This window comes from Clavelina lepadiformis, chromosome 7, assembly GCF_947623445.1.
Source record: "Clavelina lepadiformis chromosome 7, kaClaLepa1.1, whole genome shotgun sequence".
In the NCBI taxonomy this organism is placed as follows: Eukaryota; Metazoa; Chordata; class Ascidiacea; order Aplousobranchia; family Clavelinidae; genus Clavelina; species Clavelina lepadiformis.
The window spans coordinates 750,259-773,680 of NC_135246.1; the positions used below are offsets into that span (position 1 = coordinate 750,259).

At 36.1% G+C, this 23,422-nt stretch overlaps 2 protein-coding genes across 6 annotated transcripts; one reads left to right on the plus strand and one right to left on the minus strand.

Annotated features, from left to right (window-relative positions):
- The first annotated feature begins 1,263 nt into the window (after positions 1 to 1,263).
- On the plus strand, positions 1,264 to 18,031 carry LOC143464828 (protein quaking-A-like). 5 transcript variants are annotated; one of them, XR_013118543.1, is made up of 9 exons: positions 1,264 to 1,909; positions 6,473 to 6,600; positions 7,453 to 7,569; positions 10,236 to 10,379; positions 10,621 to 10,705; positions 10,860 to 10,984; positions 11,196 to 11,340; positions 11,869 to 12,463; positions 14,724 to 18,031. XR_013118543.1 is itself a non-coding variant. In XM_076962839.1 (9 exons), the coding sequence occupies exons 1-9, from the start codon at positions 1,501 to 1,503 to the stop codon at positions 14,732 to 14,734; spliced, it is 1,236 nt and encodes a 411-aa protein (XP_076818954.1). In that variant the 5' UTR covers positions 1,264 to 1,500; the 3' UTR covers positions 14,735 to 18,031. The 5 variants fall into 5 exon arrangements, 4 of the variants coding, with proteins under 4 accessions (XP_076818954.1, XP_076818956.1, XP_076818953.1 ...); XM_076962839.1 differs by having other exon boundaries at positions 12,392 to 12,463; XM_076962841.1 differs by lacking the exon at positions 14,724 to 18,031 and having other exon boundaries at positions 11,869 to 13,502.
- Positions 18,032 to 18,075: 44 nt separating this feature from the next.
- Positions 18,076 to 23,069, minus strand: LOC143464827 (uncharacterized). Its single transcript, XM_076962837.1, has 10 exons — positions 22,859 to 23,069; positions 22,508 to 22,611; positions 21,921 to 22,101; positions 21,455 to 21,674; positions 20,874 to 21,040; positions 20,348 to 20,500; positions 19,998 to 20,127; positions 19,456 to 19,565; positions 19,222 to 19,317; positions 18,076 to 18,551 (listed from the first exon to the last, which is right to left on the minus strand). Exons 1-10 carry the CDS (start codon positions 22,927 to 22,929, stop codon positions 18,386 to 18,388), a joined length of 1,398 nt encoding a protein of 465 aa, XP_076818952.1. The 5' UTR covers positions 22,930 to 23,069; the 3' UTR covers positions 18,076 to 18,385.
- Between the last annotated feature and the right edge of the window lie 353 nt (positions 23,070 to 23,422).

Consider the following 23,422-nt stretch of genomic DNA (forward strand, 5'->3'; position numbering starts at 1 on the left):
ATTACTTCTTGAAATTTGCCAAGAACTTGTAATGCCGGTAATTTTAACGGAAGAAAGTCTATTTGACCCTTAAACTAAAGCTGGCTTGATCAGATAAACGATAAGACAAAGACATAAACCCCGAAGGCATTCAACGAATGGAACAGTTAGAGGTTCTGTATATACGTGAGGCGCTGAAGCGGCGATGATGTTTACATGTAACTACGCTACAATCTCCCTCTTACTTTCGCGCTTGTTAAGAAACAAACATTGTAAGAATACGAGGAAAAATTGTCGACGCCTGAAAAAGATTTTCAAGCTTCGTCAGGGTAAAAATGCTTTGGAGGTAATCTTTTAAACGTGACACATTTGCCCGATGGTTGGCAAGATATATTTAACCCTTTAGATAGGAGCCAGAACTACTTTTGGGGTTTAATATAATAATTTTTACATGAAAGTGACTATTTTTGAGGAAAAATTTTACGTTGGTACGTGAAGGCTTTAACTGGTTCAAGCAGAAAAAGTTCAGGTTCAGTCGCTGAACGGAAAATATTTTTTTTATTTACATTATGAGTTTTCAGCATTAATCAAGTTTTTCTCGTTGTAAATATCTTACTTTTTAATCGCCTTTCCCGCCATCCAGTCGTTTGATCTGTAATTATTTCTCAATAATGCGATTAGTGGAAGGCTTAAGGCAGTGCTGAAGATTTGAGTAAGTTAGAATGCATTCGGAAGGCCTAAGTATCACAGAAATAATCCGCGGCAAGTGTTTATTGTAAGCCTGAATTTCAGATGCGAGAGACGGCAATGCAAAACATGTTGTAGCATCAACTGATAATGACACGAAACTTGGGTCACTGTGTCGTAAACAGTTTTAAATAATTCACATCGACCTTTTAATAAAATCATTCTTCGTCTCTATATGTTATAGGCTACCGGCAATTGAAAATCAAATTACGGTAGAGTTTTAAATGGCGGCGCTTCGCTTGATAGTCAACGAAGGTTTTAGGCTACATGCTTTTACGTCGCCCGTCATGGACGGTAATTATTTTTTTACTAATCGTCATTTAAAAAGTCAGGTACGATTGTGTTTTGTGGAAACATAATAATATGTTGTCTATTGGCTTGCAAAATGAAAGTTTGAAACGTAACTATCCTTAATATGACATTGTGCAATACAATACAACAAAGCACATTATAACTACTAATAACTTGAAACGCGTTACATTTTGAACTGTACAACATCATAATAACTTGTACTTATTATTAACTTTTTCCAGCTTAAAGTCTGATAACTGCTGAGGACTAACTGCAGGCACAGATTAATTTGCTGCAATTAATAATTAGGTTACTAAATGAAGCGCTAATCAAAAATATTCCAGAACTAATTCTTTCGATTTGGAGAAAGCGTATCGTTGAAATCACGTGATCACCTGGCTCAGCTTCCGGAGCTGAAGACGAAAGAAGTCCTAGTCAACAAATTTTTGCATTTTTCTTATAGAAGAGGAATTCTTGCAGGGAATGATGCTCCAGCAACCCCTACACCCAGTTCAACTTCAGTTGATTCAGCAGCCGCCCCCAGGCCCACAAATAACCCAAGCCCCACCTACGTTGCCCCAACAGCAGACCCACATTCAGATTCAATCCCCGCCGCCGATCAACAAACAGCAGCAGCAGATCAACTATCACCAGACAACCCTCATAAGTCCCCCGGGCAGCAGCACCTCGCCGTCCTCTAGCAGCGGGGCCAGCAGCGCAAGTCAAATCCTAAATAACTTCAATAATATTTCACCTAGCGCGATAGTAGGCGGCGAAGATGACAAAAAGGTTCGCGACAAATGCCTCTACTTGAAGCAATTATTACAAGATAAGAAGCAAATACAAAGTCTCTCTGGGTGTTTCTTGCACGTTGACCGCATATTGGACGAAGGTGGGTCCGTTTTACTACCAGTTTTGTGACCTAGGTCTATAAGCTAAACCAGGTGACGCACCTTGACGGTACCTAAAAAATCCGCGCCCCACCTCATTGCAAAATAAAAAAGCATTAAACAAAACAACAATTTATTTTCAATTAACTTTCATTAATGTGACGGATGTAGTTGGTTTTGGGAAACCAAACGTTTAATTCGAGGCTTTGTAGAAGATAATGCACAACTTTAATGAAGAATGTAGGAGATAATGCACATTTGTCATCTCTCGCGCCCCCTTTATGATTCTTACACGACCCCCAGTTTAAGAACCGCTGAGCTAAACGGTTTTTCATAACTATCACCTGACTAAATGTTATTTTATTTTTTGACGAATTTGGTTTCATTTTTAAGCACGAGTCCTTGTAAAATAGGGGTGTGGTTATTTTTAAGCAATGACCGAATTTGAAAACCGCCTATGACGCAACAAAGGCTTATTCATTCAGCCTTGGTTTAAAAGAAAGTCTAAAATCTTTTGCTATCTGATCCCTCTTGCATAACACGATTGTCGAATATTTATTTTCTCATAAACATAGGACATGGCTTCTGGCAATGCGTGATTTGTTGACTATTCAACCATCTGCATGGTGCCAACCATTACGCTGAGGTGGTGGCTTTATTACCAAATACCATCTTTAGCCCATTGTTTGATGAAGTTGATAAAAAGTGTCTTGAAACATGAGCAAACACTACTTAGATTTTCTTGTTTCAATTCAGCGGCTACTGAAGCCTGACATAATTTAACATTATTTGGAAAGTTGACACAAATGTTTTTGCGTTGTAAACACGAATCAAAGATTTTAATAAAGCTTTGGACCGTTTTGATGTCTACAAAAGGACAATACGTCTAAATGCAATCCTCCTACGGTAATTTCATTTGCCCTTATGACAAAATAATATTTTACATAACCCTGTATTCCAAGCACAACCATGCTAATTGTACCTTACAGGGTTTTGCCGCTTTTTTGGCTCGCTAATTGTTTGTGTGTGCATTATTCTTATTTTAGCGAGCTCTAACAAGAATCGCACCAAATGTTTTTTCGCTCCCAAAGTCAACGACAGATTATAAGCTGTACATTGGGTGTGGGATTGCCGTAAGGTGACGCCAACCAGCTAAATATTTCTTAAAATTCCGTTTTAAAAATTTGTAAGAGCTCATTACGTCATTTGGTTAGGATCTCAACATTATCGATTAATAAACTTTTCTAAAGGACTGTTTACGTACATACATCGCCCCACTACACGAAACAGGAAGTTTTAAACAAAAATTTTATTAAAACTTTTATAAATGATTTGTGATAATTTTAAGTTGAGAGTATTTCAGCAATAGTTTTGAAAAAAATTTAGAAATTGCACTGTACACGTATGATAAGAACTTGTGTTGCGTGGTATGGTTTATAACGGGGTAAAAGTTAAGACGTAGGAACTCTTATGAAATGTTGAACTCATTTAAGCTTTGGTAGCAGCTTCAGTCGACTTAAACCAATAATTCTAATTTATATAGGCCTACATCGATGGTATAATATACTGCACAGTCAAATATGTTATAAATTGTGCGCATTTCCGTTAACATCGACTGCGTTAGTGCAAAATAAAAGGCTTAAATAAATCAATGAACTGGATTCAATCGCTTTTGAATGTAGCGTATTCTTTATTACTTCACAGTGATATGAATTTACGAATTTCTGTGGCAAAAGCAGTTTTAGACAAAGCCCACAGCTGTAGAGTAAATAGTGCAAAAGTTTAGCGGTTGTCAATAAAATGAGTGATCTTTTTAACACAAACTTTAATTATTAATGTCAAAAGATGTGCTCAAGCGACATACATGATAAAAAAGCCAGTATTATAGCCTACATCAAGCGCGTAGCGTTAAGTTAGCGTTTGATATCAGTCCAACAATAAGCTGGCGATCAAATTCCAAACAAGTCAACCACAACGCGGTTTCCGATCAGTGCTTAGTTATTCTTCCTCAGCGTCGCCGATTTAACCAGATTTGAGAGAAACGGCTTCGAGGTTATATCAGTGCTGATGGCGACGAAGCAAGGGCAGTGCTAGTTATAGAGTTGTAGCACACAGCTATGGTAAGCATTGTTTTCTCTGAAATATCGAGCATGTTAGCGACAAGATCTATCCCAACTAAATAGTGCAGTTATTAAGTTGTTAGCGTGATCATTCTTAACTTTAAAGATCAAGTTTTCCAAATGTTAGATTGTAGAAAAATTAACACAAATATGAAAAATTGCCATTAATAATTTCAGTGCGGTTAAGATTTAAAACTGTGTTTCTTACCGCTATCTACCAACTCGAACATTACTCGTTGTTCTGTGGCGGTTTAAAGAACAGTTGACTAGAATAACAGAGGTTCATCGGCCAAAGGCCTAGCCTAGTTCAGTTCAGTACAGTCAGTAATTGAGCATCTATAGTTTTTTGGGCTGGCGGAATTTCTGCTTGTAGATTAGTCAGAGTAGCTTGCTTTTGTAACTTACCATTAATGCAGTACGGTACTATGCATAAGAAAGCACTGCAACCCAGTCTAAGTCCTTAGTGTTTCTGTTAAATCTATATGTGTTGATATTAGTTATACAAATTTTGTTGGCCCTTTATAGCCTAGCTCGTTGTACAACCTTTGTGTATCATTACAGAAACACTAAAACTAACATTTATGAACTTAGCAAGCTTTAACTATCAGTAACATTTCTGTAATATATTGATTAACAAATATGAGTCGCAAGTAACACTTAACTAGCCATGATGAACCTCGCAAGTTTGCAGTCTCTTTCCGATCTGGGAATAAAACTCGATAATTCTTCGCAATTGATCAACACAGCAACAAATGGATTCCCACTGACAAACATAACAGCCCAAAGTCCGGTACAAACTATTCCTCATCAGACTGTAACCATGCCACAGTTAAACAATGGAACTGCCGCCACTTCTGTAAATAATTCAGCAACAAATTTAAACTTAATCGCTGCAACAACATCAGCAATGTTACAAAATTTACCCCAAAATTCTAACCTGGACAAGAAAACAAAGGAGCGTGTGAATTACTTGCAACAGCTTCTTAAAGACAAAAAGCAGTGCCAGCTTTATCCGAGCATTTTTGTTCATGTTGAACGCCTACTAGATGAAGGTAAGGAAAAAAGGATGCTGTGACAAGAATTTTAACTACAATTATTCAAAGTCAAGTATTCAAATAATATAGATTAAGGTGTGCTCTTATGATACAAATACACTGAAATGCTCTAATTTATCAAAGTTGGCCAGGTACTGGGTTCAATTCATATAACCATGTTGCTTATGAGTTGTGACTGGATAAAATCATTTCCTAAATATCACATCCGGGCTTTTGTTGACTGTCTGTGTGCGCTTTAATCTTTGCAAGGCACCAGTATACACAAGGCAATAATAACTGAAATGTCAAATATTTTCTAGTAATCAAATTCTACGTTATTTATTATTATACGTATTTCAAAGTTTTGTGGTTACTTATTTTAATGTTTAAAATATATATTTTGTCTTAATTTTTTTTTTGAAACTGGTAGATAAAAGTTTAGCTATGTCTGGACTGTTGAGTTACACTTCGCATTTGTTATCATGTTTTATTTGGATACGTTAAGTGAGACAGTAACAATCATTATTAACTTGTTTGCTCTAGCACTTTTATTAGCAAAGAGCAAACTGTTTTATTTGTTCTCAAACAATCATAAAATAGTCTGTTATGTATGTATATATACATCCTCAGTTTTGGGCTGTTTCTCTAAATATTAACTCAACGAATGAATGAATCATTTCATTCAAAGTTGGTTTAAATGTGTGACAATTTACGTGGAAAAGATTTTTAATCATTATCTTTATAAATATGTAAAAGAATTGAATCAAAATCAATTAAATCATCCGTCTGCTGATTTATTGTTGCTTGTCATGATATTTCAATCTCTGGAAATAGAGGTGGTAGCTGTGTCCTTTTCTACTCCTAATGTGTGGTTAAGAAAATACCAAGTTGTAAAAAGCTGAATTTCGTGTCTTAAAACCGTCAGTTTAAGAGTTGTTATTCTATTGAAGTAAAACTTACAATGGAACGCAACTGGACACCGTGCCAGCTAAAGATTGCATACTCTTGTTACAAACTCCCTGATCGAAGATCACTGAAACGTATAAAATGTGTTGTTATGAATCTTTTCTTATGGCAACTCTCTGCTTTTCAGAATCCTTTTGTTCTATAATATTCCTTTGTTGGCCAGTTTGTTGATCTTAATTGTGTAACATAGTTTAGCAACTAGGTCTTCATGTTCTTCATAGTTATTTTCAATGTATCATATATGCATGCATTGTGTATATGTTTATAACGTTATCATTTGCACACTTTGTGTATGTCAAGTTGCTCATATAAACGTTACACAAGACATATAAGATACATGACACAAGCTAATATACTCTTGCACACTAAAACAGACAAATGATCATATTATTGTTGCTGTTTATGTGACAATTTTCTATTTTCATCTGTAAATTTTGATTGACAGAAATCGTGAAAGTTCGATCAGTGTTATTCCAGAATGGAGACAAACAACCACTAGAGCTTCCCCCACCACAAGGTGCCACTATCACATTGACCGAGAAAGTTTATGTCCCCGTAAAAGACCACCCCGAGGTAATTTTTAACTTTACTGTAGAACATCTTTTATACATTACTAATATGAACAAAATATTAATACAAACTTTATAATACTTTTTCAGTCAATTCAACAATGAAATAAATGCATTTATTTTGAACTATTGAAATGTTTAATAAAATGATCCATGTATGTTATATATCACATTAGTGTGTATGATCTGTTGTTTCGGAACAATCAACTCCTGTTGCATGCATTTAATTTGCTATACCATGACCCAATTGCAACTACATCTTGTTTATTTCTTATTATTGTTATGAAGACTTTTCATAGTTTTACAAATAGATTATTGGCTCGTGACTGCTTGCAGTGTTTAGTTAGTAGTTAAAGCAACCAGCGTTGTCTAATGGTTGTTAGTGGCTGTGAGTTGTAGCTGTCAATTCATCAGTTTTATCTTTGTCTTTGAGACAAGCATTTTTCCTGTCCATTTACCCCCTTTATCTTTATCATAGGGTTAAGTGCCCATGATATTGTGGGTGTTTAAAGGTTGTTTTTTATTTTTAACTGTACAAGTGTGCAGTCATCATGGATACAGTTTTCTTTTTGAAATATTCTTTGTGATTTTACGATAAGAATCGGTAATTAACGCTTCACGTTATTAGCATAGACATGTTTCAGTGCTTTGATATGATTAATTATGACAGCATCTGTGGAATAGGAAGATATACACTCTCCCTATATTTCCTCTATCTTGTCAACCGCTTCCTTTGAAACATTCACGTATTTCTATACGTGGGACATGGATTACTGATATTGAATTTACAGGCATTTTCACTGCAGTCGATTGCCATATACACAAATCTAATTGAAGTTTTCTGATTGCATTTCAGTATAACTTTGTCGGAAGACTTCTGGGGCCAAGGGGCTTAACTGCAAAGCAACTGGAGCAGGAGACGAAATGTAAAATCATGGTGCGTGGAAAAGGTTCCATGAGGGACAAGAAAAAGGTTTGCCGTTTGATTTTTTATAAACAACTGTGGACTGGAAGAAAATTTGTACGTTATATTATTGAAGCCTTTTCATGTTTTAAACTTAAAGCAAGCCCATATATTCATTCCCAAGAATGCCAAAGCTGGTCATATTATAAAGATAGCAATTAATCAAGCACTTTGGCAATTCAAGTATGTTCTGTGCGGGGTCAACAGTTGAATGTTTTCAGTTAATTTCAGCCAGTCCGTCTTATCTAAACTTTTCCTTGAAACGGTCACTTGTGGAACAGTTTGTCATCATTAGCATTTAGGTGTTGTCAGAAAGTAAGGCGATTAAGATGAATATGTTGTCGTCCAACACGCAAAAGACCTTTTCTGCTTTGTCCTAACTTAGAAGTAATCGAGTTAACCGCTTTGTAATTGTGCTCCCACGCACAGTCAAGAAAGGCTGAAGGTCATTTTATGACCTTGGCCAACAGTACCACTGTAAAATTTTATATTCCAATACAGTCAAATCCGCTTAATTCGGACACTTTGGTTCCCCTCACTTTTGTCCGAATTAAGCGGAAAATGAATTGTTCGTTTCATGGTCATGCGTAAAGGCAAAAAACGCGTTTAAAATACTGTACTGTTGCGTAATAAATGAATTGCAGCTGCGCTATACTGCAGTAACTGGCACTGATCGCATAAAACGTCTTCGTTTACTTTAGTGAGCAATTTCACTTTTTGTGCTAAACTTTTCTGTACAATATTGTCCTACAAGATGGACGCGATTGTACCGAAGTAAAAGCGACTATGAAGCTGGCACGGCCTTATATGAGTTCATTGTCGATTGTTACTGCATCGATCGTCATTGTTTCACCATAATCGCTCATAATGCAATTGCATCTTGTCTTAAAACGAACGAAGTACTGTTTATAGTGTCATAACCTAACGATGGAATTGCGAACATGTGTCCGAATTAAGCGGAGAATTGTCCGAATTAACAATTAAATTTACGTTCAATTTTTACTTTTGTTCCGTTCCCGACCATTTTGGCCGAATAAAGCGGTTGTCCGGGTTATCCGGTGTCCGAATTAAGCGGATTCGACTGTATTTAACTTCGCTCGTGAAGAAGCATTTTGAAATGCAACAACATAGGCGTTGTGTCACCGTATTATATGATCGCGGCCGGTTTATACGGTCAGTAGTAGCGAGTATATCGGTTGCATTGTTTTAAATTTAGTTTTTAGGTTAAATGTTTTTTTGCGAAACGGATCTGCTACAACCAGTTTAATAGATACAATGAGGTTATTGTTTAAAGTGCTAATTCGCGGCTAGACAGTTTTTCCAGAACGTTTTATTGCTGTTCTTTTCGTTGAGGTTTGGAGTGCAACCCACTTACTACTTAACGTTCTTAAGACCGCGAATAACTTCAGCGAAAATAATAATCTGGTAAACATTATTCTTAAAAAAGCTTAAAACCTTGTTCGAAGGAAAACGAGCTTGCTGGTTGGCGGGAATTTTTTTCGCAAATTCTTGACCTTGGCTCTTATTATTACTGTATCACCACATTTTCTTTCGCTTCGGGGCTTGAAATTGTGCCGAATTCTTTGCGCAAGAGTCATCGAACTGTTGCATCGGGACGAGAAAATTACACGGACCGCGTCACTCTTATAGCAATTACGTGCTGGTGAATGCCGTTACATTGTTATTTGATATCACCCTGTTGACAGACCGGGTGTAGGTCTACCTTAGTCGCAACGCCATTCACTCGAAGTTAATTTTATAACAAAACCCACTCAGCTATTTCGTCCACTTAAAATATCCGAGTCTATTGTCATTGCTTTGGAACAATTCAATTCTGCTTTGCTTGAGAGCGTCGACGGATACTCGAAACAATTTCTTTTGTTTTACTACTTGGCTGCTCTGCACTGATGCGAAACTTTAGCTTTACGTCGGAATCGTTTTTCTCTTTTCTTTGTGGCAACGGAAACATGTCTCATGCCTTTGATTATTTTGCGGTGTCGTTTCTTCGTATGTAATCATATTGTGCTTAGTAAGCGGTCCGATTGCTCTTTTTGTGTATTCTAAATGAATTACCGTACGCCCGTGTACATCGTTTGATGATTTAAGAAAGCAACGTATTCATGAATTGAAGTCGCAGCAACTTCAAATGCCGTAATTAATGTTTCCAATACTTTGGCGAAAGAGCTTGCGTTGCAGTCTGTTTAAAACCTTGGCTTGGCTTAAAAAGATTTTTGGCCTTGTAAATTCCTGGTGACAAGTATGCGGAAAATCTGCATTCTTGCTTCGACCTAAATCTCTTTCACAAACTTATTTCTTCTCCTACGATTATCGTGCGTGTGAGCTTTCATTAACATACCAACTCCGTGGCCGCGCTTCAAGTCTAATTTACCTCGGGGCAAATAAATAAACCGTGGATGAGTGAGCACGGATCCTACCGATGAAACCTTCACATTCCACACATGATAAAGGTTTAGGGCGGATGAACTGCCTTATCTTCACTTAGATCAAATTTGTCTTATCGCTTGTCAAACCATTCCATAGCGTAAAGTATTGCACAAGCGTTATTAAACCACGGCCTAGGTCATACTGATGGAATGCAATGACGCGGTCAAGTTGTAGATGTAATTGAATCCGCTGCGGTCAGTTTTGGTTTGTAAACGCGTATTTCTTTGTAGGAGGACATGAATAGAGGAAAACCGAACTGGGAGCACTTGAATGACGAGCTCCATGTTCTTATCACCGTGGAAGATACTGAGAACCGGGCACGTGTGAAAATACAGCGCGCTATAGAAGAAATACAAAAATTGCTGGTCCCTACTGTGAGTATTGTATGGTCTAAATCAGGGTCACGTAGACGTGTTAATTGAAACGCTGCTTAATTAATTAGACAGACTGAACCCATATCAACCGTTCATTTCATGGTAATTGGCGAGTGTGTCCGTATTCGACAATATTGTGGAACGAAACTTTTAAAATTGTACTTAACGAAGTTACAGTTGACCATAAATATATCTGTAAAAGTGGCGGTTTTGAAACTTTATTATCTTCAACGCAACACAGGATGGAGAAGACGAACTGAAGAAGAAGCAGTTGATGGAACTTGCAATCATTAACGGGACTTACCGAGACTACTCCAACGTGGCAGGTACTGTAGGACCCTTGTCTCATTGATTTCTTTTCATTAGGTCTTGGCTGTAGATTTTTATGTGGTTTATCACCTAATGCGGACAGGTATCACTTTTACGAGCTCTAATATCGAGCGTTTAATGTATTTGATGTCTATGAATATTCTGTCCCAGGTCAACCCCGCATCGTGAGCGCCCCACAAGTGCTTCAGAGTCCGACAATTCGTTCCCCGACCCCGGGTCAGCCCTCCATGGGCATGTTCAACAGCCCAATCATATCAAGGCTGCCTAACGGACAGGTACCGGTGACATTTACAATGTCTGTTGAATTATGCGTTGTGCTGTAGCCGGCTAACTTACAAAACATTCCCAAAACTATAATAAGTGAATCGAGTATTTTGTGAATAGACAATTTAATTGTTTCTTCAAATTTAACTGTGAATATATCCTTGTGGTCGTAGTTTGGAGAGTTTGCCTTAAACTTTTTTAAACTTGAGTTATCTTTTTTAGACCGTTATCACCAACAGTGTGGCCCAGGCCCCGCCCATGATCGCCCCCAGTGACGGCTCCCTGCTCTATTACACCCCGCTTGAGTATCCCCACTCGGCCATCACATTGCCCGAGTATAATCTGATTGACCCGACCAGTTTATTAGGTCAGTGTGCTCTGTTTTGATTAAATATTTTTCAGCTATTCTTTGCAGTTTTTTGTCATCTCTTGCATTCGTCGTTTTGGTGAATGCAAGAAAACTGCACAAAAAGCACTTTCTAAAATAAAAACAATTGGGCGTGGACTAGAACAGATATTTTTACGCCCGAAAAATGTGGAGCTGCCATAAAGACACCCACAGAAAACAGCATCAGAGTTTATTTTTAAAACTCTAATCTCCCATCTTCATAAGCACTTGACCCGAAATATTTGGCATATTTGCCGCATTATGTAGCTGCCGCCGCTGCCAGACAAATGGTGCATTGTGTTGTGCGCATCCAGTCATGGTTGTTTGCATCTACTTGCTAAGATCAAACACCGGATAAGACTGGAAGAGTTTTTGCGGCGTACTTTTTGATCTGATTATTTTGCACAGGGCTTCTCGTTAAAAATTCCAACTTGTTTCTTTATTAATGCATTAATATCAGCGCTATTGCTGTCATATAAAGCTAAATTTTGTTTGTTTTTTTTTCAGGTAAAACTCATTTTCATGCGTGAAGAAATGCGGCCACATTTCATTGTTTGTATCGCTTGAATCCATAGCTTATGCTTCCCCATAGTTAATACGCCCACTTTTACCACAATTTCTTTCTACCTCAATTATTTTCGATCATAATGACCTAATCAGCGCGAGGAACGACAGTCTGCAAATGACCTTTACACATGCGCTCTAAAACACGAAGCAAGCAGTAGACTGCAATACCTCCTATGTCAATATTTACTTCTGTAATTATAGCCTTGCTTTTTAAACACGTAATTGCCAAACAAAGCCATACTACTTAGTAGTGGTTTGCTGTAAAATGCTTCTAATTTTATTAATTTGATGAGTGTAGAACAAGCTTAAGCTGCCAATATAAAGTAGACATGTTTAGACCGCTGCCCTATCAAGTGCTTTGTAATTACTTTATTCAAAATTATATTTTTTGTCATAGATATCTGTTTGTCACACGCCTTATTATGTTTGTTTGCATTTAACTTTTTTCGTATTTGTGCCACAGGGACGGCAGGGGCAAGCAAAATAGTTAGACCTAACGCCGGAAGTAGGGTACACCCCTACCAAAGGCCACCAGGTAATAACGACTAGCTCGCTTAGAACTAACAAAATTTTAATCTCTTTTCTCAAAGGCACCAGGTGTTGTACGATGGCAGTTTACCACCAACACTGCAACATTAATCTATAATTTCTGTTCATTTATATGCTTTTTACCAAATCAGTACGTGTATATTTTTTGTCTTAACGCAGTATAGTGCACATTTTTCTACAAGTTATTGCCTAGTTCGTTGTATGCAGATTCCAATGCATCTCTTTTCTTGTCTTGTTGTTTTCCTCATATCATACGCTACATAGGTCTTTGTGGTTAATTCTATCCCTCCATAACGCTCTTAAGCGAATTGCTGCCTGAGTTTCATGTAATGCGGCAACTTAAGACTGAAGATATGCAGCGGTTTAGTCTGTTGTCTCCAACAGAAATACTTTGCTTTGTGAAATGAAAAATTTATAATCCTCAAGTTATAAAATATAAAGGCAATATGAAGCCACGTGGCTGATTGCGTTTTAGCGATTTTGTGTGTGCTTGATGTTAGGCTACCATTTAAATGCGGCAAATCAAACAGACCACCATTAATGCTATTTTAAATCTATGTAAATTTAACACGAAATTTTGTTGTGCTGCTATTCCTAACAATCCTCTTTCCTATAACAGTACCTGCACCTCAGAAAACGTTTTATATTCATTATGATTTTATATATATTTGATTACTTTTTATTTCAGAAATGTGCTTCTATTATTTTTATATATCTTTTGTGTATGTCATCTTTTCGTATGCATTGAATGTTGCGTTCACGTTTTCTTTATCTGTTTGTTGCTTTGACGTATCCAAGGAGGGTATAATTCATCAAAATCAATTAAGTTGTTACAAATAAATATAACAGTCTTTGATTTTATGGCTCTAAAAGTGTATGTATAGCATTTTATAAACTTTTTCTATGTATCGTATACCTATGTATTTCGCAAATGCACAATCTGTACAAAAATACCTTCTGTGCTTGTATTCGGTGCTGTATAATGATTCCACAATGTAAATAAAGAAGTCATTTTAGATGTAAAACGTGTGTATTCGAAATAAAGCTTTCATAAATGGCGCTATCTTTCAAAAAACCGATAGAAGATGATTCATAATTTAACCTGTCACATTCTTGTAATGGTGCCATGCTTTTCACTAACTTATACCAGTCTTGTTTCCGTCTTTGCACCAGTAGTTGCCCATGCACTAATTGAAATTGCATGAATACCTGCTTGTTGAATGATTGTCATCGTTGTAATGGACTCATTTTTTACGACCTAACCGTTTTTCTTCAATGTAATTTATTGGTATTCGCTTAAAAGAAAGTGGAATTAATGCATGTTCACATTTGAATTGAAAGCTTTTTATATTTTACTGGTGATTTTTTGCATTTCATTGTAGTTGGTATGTATAAGTGAATTCTAGTTCCATGTAATTACTTTGTCAACTTCTGATTTAAACTTCTTCCTGACCAGTTCTATTGAAATTAGTTGTTAAAACTTGAATATTTCATGCAGCGTTGTATTCATTTATTCTGCCATGTGCTGTCATACATTTGGCCTGTTCATTTTGTTTGCCAAATTGTTTTTTAGTCCCTTGGTAGCAGTTTTTTTGATATGACATACTCTGCCCTCCAGCAATATCAAAAAACTGCTTCATCTCATCGTGTTGTGTACGCCAACCATAATATTGCTTAATTTTCGCTTATGCTAATTTTTTGTCAATATTCTTCGCAATTTTTTTATAACTGGCATATTCATACTTAATATTCGTGACCTTTTTATGGCACAATTAATTGTAAGATTAGAAATCGTTCGTGTGCCCAGCGATATCATTGTGTGCTGTAAATACTTGTCCACTTCTGTCAACCCCTGAGAAGCACAGCAATGTAGCAATGAACCATTTCTTAAGGCTTCTCTTTATGGTTCATTTTTTACCTAGCTTTTATGAGAGAAAGATTATCTATCTCTCGCTGCATGTTTGAAGAAAACTTGTGCACACATTTTTGAATCGGCTAAAACATTTGTAATTGCCACTGTCTTGATTATATTGTCTTCATGTTTTCTTTAACTGCGAGCTAAATGATGTGCTTATTTACTAAAATACCTTACACGTAGGTTATAAACTATTTTGTTTATTTAACTCTGTGGATATGCACATAATAACTAAATGCTTATATTGACGTGATTACTAATCAAATCATTTTGTCTTGTTTTTTCTATCACTTCAACCTTCTCAAACTTCCACCACTCTTGCACATATCAGCGACCAACTAACGTAGCACGCTGTTCAAAACCCCCCATCTATGGGGTGAAATGGTGCATGTGGTAGTTAGATTAACATGTTTTGTTCCGAGTCTTAAATTTTGTCACTCATTACCGTTACACGCTCTGACTATATTGCTAAACCCACACACTACCAAAATTTTGGTGTATTGCTCCAAACATTCATATATTGTGCCTTTGCTACGAAGCAACGCTTTTTTATTTAGAGATGTATTTTCTGCGAATATGGTGCTATTGTGACCTCATCAAAATAATATTTGTCCTCAGTTGACAGCTCGTTACTTTAAATGCAACAAAACACGCACACCTTCTACCGAAAACCCCCTTCATTGATAACCCCCTCTCTTCTTCCACCCACCCATCTAACCCCCTGTAACCCGCGCAGTTGCTGTCTGCTCATCCGCGCTTGGTTGTGGTTGGTGGCTCTAACAATCGAACACTAACAATGGATTGCATGCCGCCCCCCCCCCCTGCTAATGGAACACTTCTTTTGGTGGGTTTGTTGTTTAGAAATTTTAGAGGTGAGAGTGCTTTGAAGTACTTGAACAGGAAAGGACTCCCACAGTTTTGTTGGGGTCTAAAGCTGTAGGTTTAAGTTATTGCGTGAACTTGTTTACCTACTAATTGCTTGTGGATAAGTTACAGTTTAGCTGAAAATGGACATTTTCAAACCTAAAATGCTCAGATCAACAATGCAACAGTGCTGTAACGATCAGTTCACTGAAGATAACTAATCCAGTTTGTTTGTTGACTCTTAGTACCTTAATCATTACACTGTTTTGCGTTCTCCACTTTTCACTTTAGAATGGTATAACGTGAAACAAACACCTACAGCTCGTTCGGTTTTATGAAGTGTTTTTATGTTATCAATTTTAAACAGTGCCTTTCCAGTAATAACCGATCGCAAAAGTTGTCTTTAGTTTTTGAAATATTTTTCTTTTTTATTGAAGTAAAAGTTTCATATTCTTATACATTTGTTACTTTATATTGCTCGGAATGGCAATTTAAACAATGCTTGTATTTTGTTATGCTTAGTCAGACTTCAATTATTGATCACCTAATTGTTCCAACTCATTTTTGCTTCTCCTTCATATACATCATGAATCAAACGCTTTCAATCTTACACTGAAATTTTAATGAGTTGCATCCATTCTCCTAAGATGCTGTGCGTAGACATAATTTTCCACAGAATCGATCTTTATCAGTAGAAGTTAAAAGCAATGCACTGCGTTAAAGGTGGATATGTATGCATATATTTTTTTTTATATTTGATGATTTAAATATTTTGAGTGCGTAAAACATTTTCATATATAATTTCGATACTAACCATCCTTTGGTTACTTCAGGTGGTATAATCGCCTTGTAAAATTTTCTCCGCACAAGTTATAACCTTGCAATAGAGTTAGTTGCATTGGCTAAAACTCTTTTGATTGGTGCCTGGCAAAAAGAAATTGCTTGATTTATTCGGCAGTGAATGCCACACAGGCAAGAACCCTTTGACCGCATTTGTATAGTTTCGAACTGCTCTAGGGTTCTGGAAAATAACAAATTTTATATTAACTTAAAAGTTATTTTTTCAATGCGAAATGTTTGGGAATGCTTTCAAGAAAAAACGACCTTACAAGTTTTATTATTTACAGTTTACCTACTTATGAAATGTGTTGTATATTGAATTGAGTAGTGTTTGAATTTTGCGTATTAATGTGTGGCCTCATCACTGGTGAGCCAAGTCCTTACATTTGTGCTTTCGTCTATACACAAACCTTCTTTTCATATGACATGACATACACATACTAGTTAACGATTATGAAATTCTTGCATTTATGAAATGATCTTTATCATTGTAATTGACATTACATTAGTATCAGTCCCTTGCCTTTTGGTTCTGCCAGTGCCCCCAGTCTTGCCTTTGCAAAGCACAGAACCATGTTTCAAATTGAATTGTATCATTGGCCAAGTTTAAATGCCTTGTCATATTTGCATTGTTACCCAGTATTCTTGTCACTCTGTCTTTGTTAATAAATAATATTGTTTATGAAGTCATAAGAGCTGGTGAAAACCCTTCTTATGAAGTATTGGATATCAGAGGAGTGTTTAATCTGGCAAATTATATTTTTGAATAAAACTAGCTATTACAGTAATAAACCAATTCGTTGAAAATCGTTTAACAAAATCATCCTCAAGGCTTGATTTTGGGTGGATGATTTTCGTACAATTTGCATGTTGATGTCGCCTTTTTCTGTTAACAAGTGTCTTTAACGTGTACATAATCAAGTGTGCTTGACTAATGTGGTGATGGGTTTCCATTACACAATTGCTCTTGTTTCATCTCATTCACTTGTAGTGGTGTGAAATTGATCGCAAATAAGCTCCACACGTTGTTACCAGCTTTCTAATTTTTGCGTGTGTTTTCTGTCATCGATGATCGTTATTCGGACCGTATGATCAACTAATCGTTGTGTGCATGTGGCACTAATTCTAATACTTTGTATATAATGACTGAGTTTACTGTTATGTTTCTTCTTGTAATCGCACGCTGGTATTTTCATGATATAATCACCAATAAACACATTGATATTTACTTCTTAGTCATTAACAGCAAACTATGTGGAGCTTTTTAACAACAGTTTGTCGTCGTTCTGATTTCTAATTTACTAACCAACAAAACACATGAACAAATTTGTATGTCTAGAGCCTGCATGAGTAAGGTATGAGCCTAATGCAAGCAGGTTGCATTAGTTTTATAATTCATGTTACTCATTACGTCAATACTAAAATACTTTCAACATCGATTGCTGCCTGAAAAATGGCGACAGTTATGTTTACTGTAGAGTAGAATATATTTATTGAAATATGTTTTTCATTGGGTCTGTCTTTAGTTGAAGTCCACTTCAGCACACGTTTCTGCACATAGCTTGGTACAGCCAATCGATGGTTTGGTTAGTTCTTAATTGGAATACCTGTAGAGCAAAGCGTACCGTCGATACTCGATTCAATTGAAAACTACGTCAACCAATCTACCACTATTTTGTCTAGAAACAACCAACTTTCTTTCTTGTTTCTGGAACACACGTCTACGTTTAACTCCTGCTCCGGTAAAATATGCAAACTTCGGCATCGTGGTCATCTCTGTCGCATAGCACCATAGCGTGCTATCTGTAAATTTTGGATGCATCAAAATGTTTATTGGAATCTACCTGTTGTTCTTTTATGGTATTTCAAGAAACGTAGCTTTTTTACTGAGATACCGTTAATTTACGAATTAAACGACATAACAATGCGACCATTTATCTTGACCTTCTGCAAATCAGTGGAACAAAATAATGACAATCATCATTTTCTCAGTGTTTTATTCATCAGTGATCGACAAAATTCTACGAATATACCACACACAGTGTACGTGTCTGCCATAACTGACAAACAGATGATGAAGGGATTCAAAAATAAAATTGTGCAACTCGATTGCACTTAACTTAAAATAATGGAATGTTCTACAAAGTTTCAAAAGGCACATTTCTCTCTTTAAAAATTTCTCATGATTACGTTATTGGTAAAGATATAACGTGCCAGAGGCTCAGACAAAACGCACGATTTACATTGGGATTGCAAATAGCACTGCCTATTCAAATTTCTATCGCTCATCTATTCTAGTGCCGGCACCGGCTGTTTCATATTCTGAGTGAATTCTCGAGAAGATTCCAGAAGTTCCCTTCGATACTTCATTGTGTCGTCCCAGTGTTCGCTGTTCTTGTGGACAGTCGTGTTCTTGCCGCATTCGTAGTGAAAGGCCGGACCTTTCATTTCATACCTGCTCAAAGGTTGAAAGATTTTAGTTAAGTGCATGTTGGGTACAGGGCTGGGAACTTCGCCGTTTTTCTTGGACCATTAGCTGATGACTAACTGCCTTAGTCACTAGTAGTCACGTCACATTGTTAATCACAAGCAAAACTGTTGTTTATTCTTATGAAACATAGTCGCTTGTGTTGAACAACGTTTACAACGCTTTCCATAATAATCATCAACTTAAAATACATAAAATAAATTACTAAATTGGAAAAATAGGTTAAAATATGACTGGATCGGTTTTAAGTAAAACTGAGCAGTATGAATAGATGATAAGCCATCGCCAAACAAAGTAAATCTCTTGAGACATCTAGCGGAGACTGCCAATGAAAACTTTTACAACGGTTTTTTGACTTTTTGTTTTTTGCAGTTTGGAAACTTACAGTTTTGTATAAAGGGATCACTGCATTTTAAGAATTACCAGGTTTGTTTGACTAACCCTAGAGCGCGATAAAGAGCTACCAGCTGAAGACTAAGGCAATGTACGAAAGCTGAAAGCTGGAAAGTGTCATAACCTCTAATAACCCCTAATAATAACCTCTAATGTAATGATAAATGTGTTGTTACGAGTTACAGTCATATAAATTAATTGATAGAAAACGAAAGAGATCCATATTAATCTGCTCCATATTTACCACTTTGGTTTGGGACCTCTGATGCGCTCAAGCTCAGATTCCCTCTTCAGCTGCAAAAGATATTCCTCTTCCACTCGAAGCCGTTCAAGTCGTAATCTTTGAAAAAATTGCACGACTTAGATTTACAATTCCTGGCCATAAGTACATTTCAAATTTAACCTACTAACAAAAATGTAGCTCTGTTAGCAAATTTGTGAGAATACTGCTACTAATTAAACTTAGGTAAAGAGTGACCTAGCTAGTTGTTGTTGGTATGGACTATTTTCCACCAGAGCTCTTCTAGTGTCTATCTGGTCGGCTGCCCGAAGAAATGAAAGCTCCATGTGACCTGGTAAGGGCTGAACCTAACATAAACATAACATAAACAATCATATGTTGTGACGGAACTTATCTGATACTTTGTTGGCTGACAAAGAGCTTCTACAGTATTTTAAAATTGAGAAGAATAATTTTTAAAACAATATACGTGATAAAATGTTACTGAGATTGATTTAAGAATTTTCGCAGTACAGCTGAAGAAGCAAGCTTATGCTTGCAAAAGCTCGTGTCGAAAAATATAAAGTTAACCTTTAGAGTGCCAAATTATATCCTGTTTCTTATTTTACTTTAAAATTCGGTAAACACGGTTCAGACAACATCAACTTATTGACTTTCTGTCGTACACAGCTTGTTATCCCAAATAAACTTTGATGTTCTCCAGAAAATTACCTCATGACAACTCTAGTCACTTATGTTAAAAAAATTGAAATAATTTTCTGTGAAATTTAATAACTTACAGTTGGACGTCTGTATGGTTCATGGGTGGTTAAACCCTTTGCTCTCGGCAATGGAAGTGATTTTGACAGATGCTCGTTTCTTACGCTTCTGAATTCCTTTGCACTTGATTGTCGGACTCTGCTTTGACCACTAAAATTGACACACGTAGGTTTAGCTGCGAAATACATTACAAGTAACCGATATTTTATACTACCAGTACCAATATGTCAGAGAAATAACTTTTATTTTTGCTGTTTTTATTAGATTTATTGCCAAAATTCGTTTTTCACAGCCCAGTTGCAAATTTTTGTTTGGTACTTTTAGTTGATATTTCATAAACGTGATCGCTTCTAAGAAATTCTCAAGATACCTCTTGTTCTTTTTAAACGGGGGAGGGCCATGGGCACTTGCGTTTGCGTACTTCGATGTTGGCATCCAGACCGGCAACGGAGATCTCATTTTTTCACGATTTGAGGAAGTTTTGTGCGGGACAAATTCTCTCATAATCTCCAAGTCTAACGATCTACAAATTTGCATCATTTCTAAAATGAGAATTGGAGCTTGGCAGATCCTTTTGCTTGAATTTACTGATTTTAAACAAATCGAAAGTTAAATAAGCGGGACTGTCCTTATACTTCACAATCTCAAAGGGCTGCATTGTAATATTTCCGTTTTACTTAATACACAAAGTTTGAGGAAGAACGCTTGAAATTTAGCAATTGTTAAATTTATTTGGAAAAAAACTTCAATAAGTAAACCAGATTTAAAGGGCAGGGTGTAAATAAAAAATACGTCCTACCAAACCTGGAACCATTTCTACACAAATTACTAAAAAGCATTTCACCTGAGTACAATATGTACAGTGACCTACGACACCAGCAAAACAAACAACAGACCTGTTCCGATTGGAAGGTGACTTTGCACGCTCTTTATTTTGTTCACGCACGACTACCTTCGGAGGTAGGAGAGATCTGACACCGACGATGTGAGGAGCCGAGAGTCGGATCGGAAATGTCGTCTCGTTGTTTGCGATACTCAAGGAGGAATTCTTATCGTAGACGTGCTGCGATAATTTGTTTAAATCATTTTTCATGTCTCCTTTTAATAGGAATTTTATTTGAAGCTTGGAAGTTTTCGGAAATGCATCGTATTTTTGATTAAATGCACGAGTCAATGCAAAGTTTTCAAAGCCCGGAAAATGCATGTTAGTTTTCTAATATTATCTATAAACTCATTCAACTACAAGTACAAGTCTGTGCATTTATAAAAATGTCCTATCGAGGTACGAGAATATAATATATAATTAACATTAGAGTCAGCTTGCAAATTGTAAACCAGATTTATGGTTTTATATTCCACTTTTATGTTAGTTTTACATTTTACTTTTACTGGCCGATGCTGTGAAGTTTTCAGATCCAGGTATGACAAACTTTTATTTTTATTAAGTTACGAAGTCATATTAAAATCGAACACCCACTTTCGTGGAAATTTCCGATCCAAATCGTCCGACACTTCGACCAATCGGTGAAACAGATCTTCTGCTTGCACCAGACTCTTGCATTGTGGGAAAATCTCCGAGAGATTTAGTGAGGTGTCTCGGGTCACTGAACCATTCGTGTTCTTTTAAGGGCAAGTAACTGACGGCTTCTTTATCTTGTCGCTCAAGAAGATATTTGAGCTCCATATCCTCATCATCACTGAAAGAATTGTGTTCATTGAGTATCATGGTTATGACATCACAGTTCATTGTCCATGATATGATATGATTCATGTCATGATTTTTAAAAGGTAAGTTTTATTGAAAGACATTTTTTACTTTGCCTTTAAAGAAAATTGCACGGTGGCATTAAATCACGTTTACCGTTTACAAAATTCACATATAGGGATATAGCCATGTTTCCAAAATATAACTCGGGAATCAGGTTAATTTACATATATTTTACCTCCCAGCCAACACATCATCCTTTGCATTTGCTAAATCATTTCCCATAAAGATTTCACTCCGGCCGTAATTTTTTTCCAGGCTGTCGTTCAAGTTATGAAGGTCAAATTTAAGATCATTTATGGATCTTTCAAGGTCATCGATGGTTGGTATTGGTGTTCTTTGCTTCGTTAAAGATATCTCTGCACCAAAGAACGCAAATAAATACGATAAATAAAGATCTCATCTGTGGCAAGGAACAAGATAATGATCTTGTATCAATAAACTCTTATGTTTTAATCAAAATGAGACCAAAGTTGAACATTTAAATACGACAAATGATATTTACGGCATATTTACAGAACTAAAATTACGAAAATCTTCTCAAGCACATCAACTCAAGGCTTTTATGGTTTTTGAGACGTTTATGTTGAATAAACCGAAATCAATTTTTGATGCAATACGTTTTTTCAAAAGATTTCAGTGCATTTGCTTCTACCATTTCCAGCTACTTTTAAGTAACAGTCAAAACAGGTTGTTACTGCTGAAAGTAAATAGAAGACTGTAGCGCATTGTTACTACATTTTACCGGCTTCACCATTTTTGTACCTTTAGTTAAGCCAGGTGCTTTTTTTGTTCCATTTTTGGTGACGCTAAAGTTTTTACTTGTTAAAGTCTTCTGAGAGTTGGTGAGATATTCATCATATTTCCCCCTGATAGAAAGAAGTGCAAATAGAAGTTTATGTTATCAACAAACATTGTATCTTAGGCTATTTTTTTACCATAGTGCAATAGTCTACGGAAATTTGTAAATGCTTACAATTATGTAAGTGTATAAATTAAAAATTTGTGGCAAGCTCCAAAGATTTGCATATTCTTGAATAAAGTATATAATAACATATACATGTCGCTTACATGACCCTACTGGTAATGGTGAAACTTGTACCAACATTAACCTACTTAAGAGCTGGCTTCTTTCCATGTAAAACAAAATCTTTGTCAGGATTCCTTTGAAATTCTTCAGATTCCATTATTTTTGAGGTATATTTCACAATTACAACAGCTCAGATATTAGAGCCTTATGTTAGCTAATGGTACTTATTAAGAAGTAATTTCAAAAGAGATTTCCATTTAGCCACATAAGAAGATGATTACATTAAACTAAATATATAAATATACCATTTACATTTTTGTCCAAATGCAATATTAAGTTGAAATTAATACCTGATTTAAAATTAAAATAAATTAAACATGATTAAAATTAAAACAGAAAATTAATCGATTAGAAATTTTTTCTCTGTTGGTCTAAAAAATGTTGACTGATATGTTTCCTCGATTATCTGGTCTTGTTGGGATGATGTTTTTAGAAATTTGAACAGATAAGCAAAAAATAGACAATTGAGTTCTTATATATAAAAGATATTTAAACAAGTGTGATACGTTGATTCTTTGCCCAAGGTCATTACTATAGTATGGTTCCACTTGGTATTGAGCAGGGTACATAGTCCAAACTCGTTTCTAGGT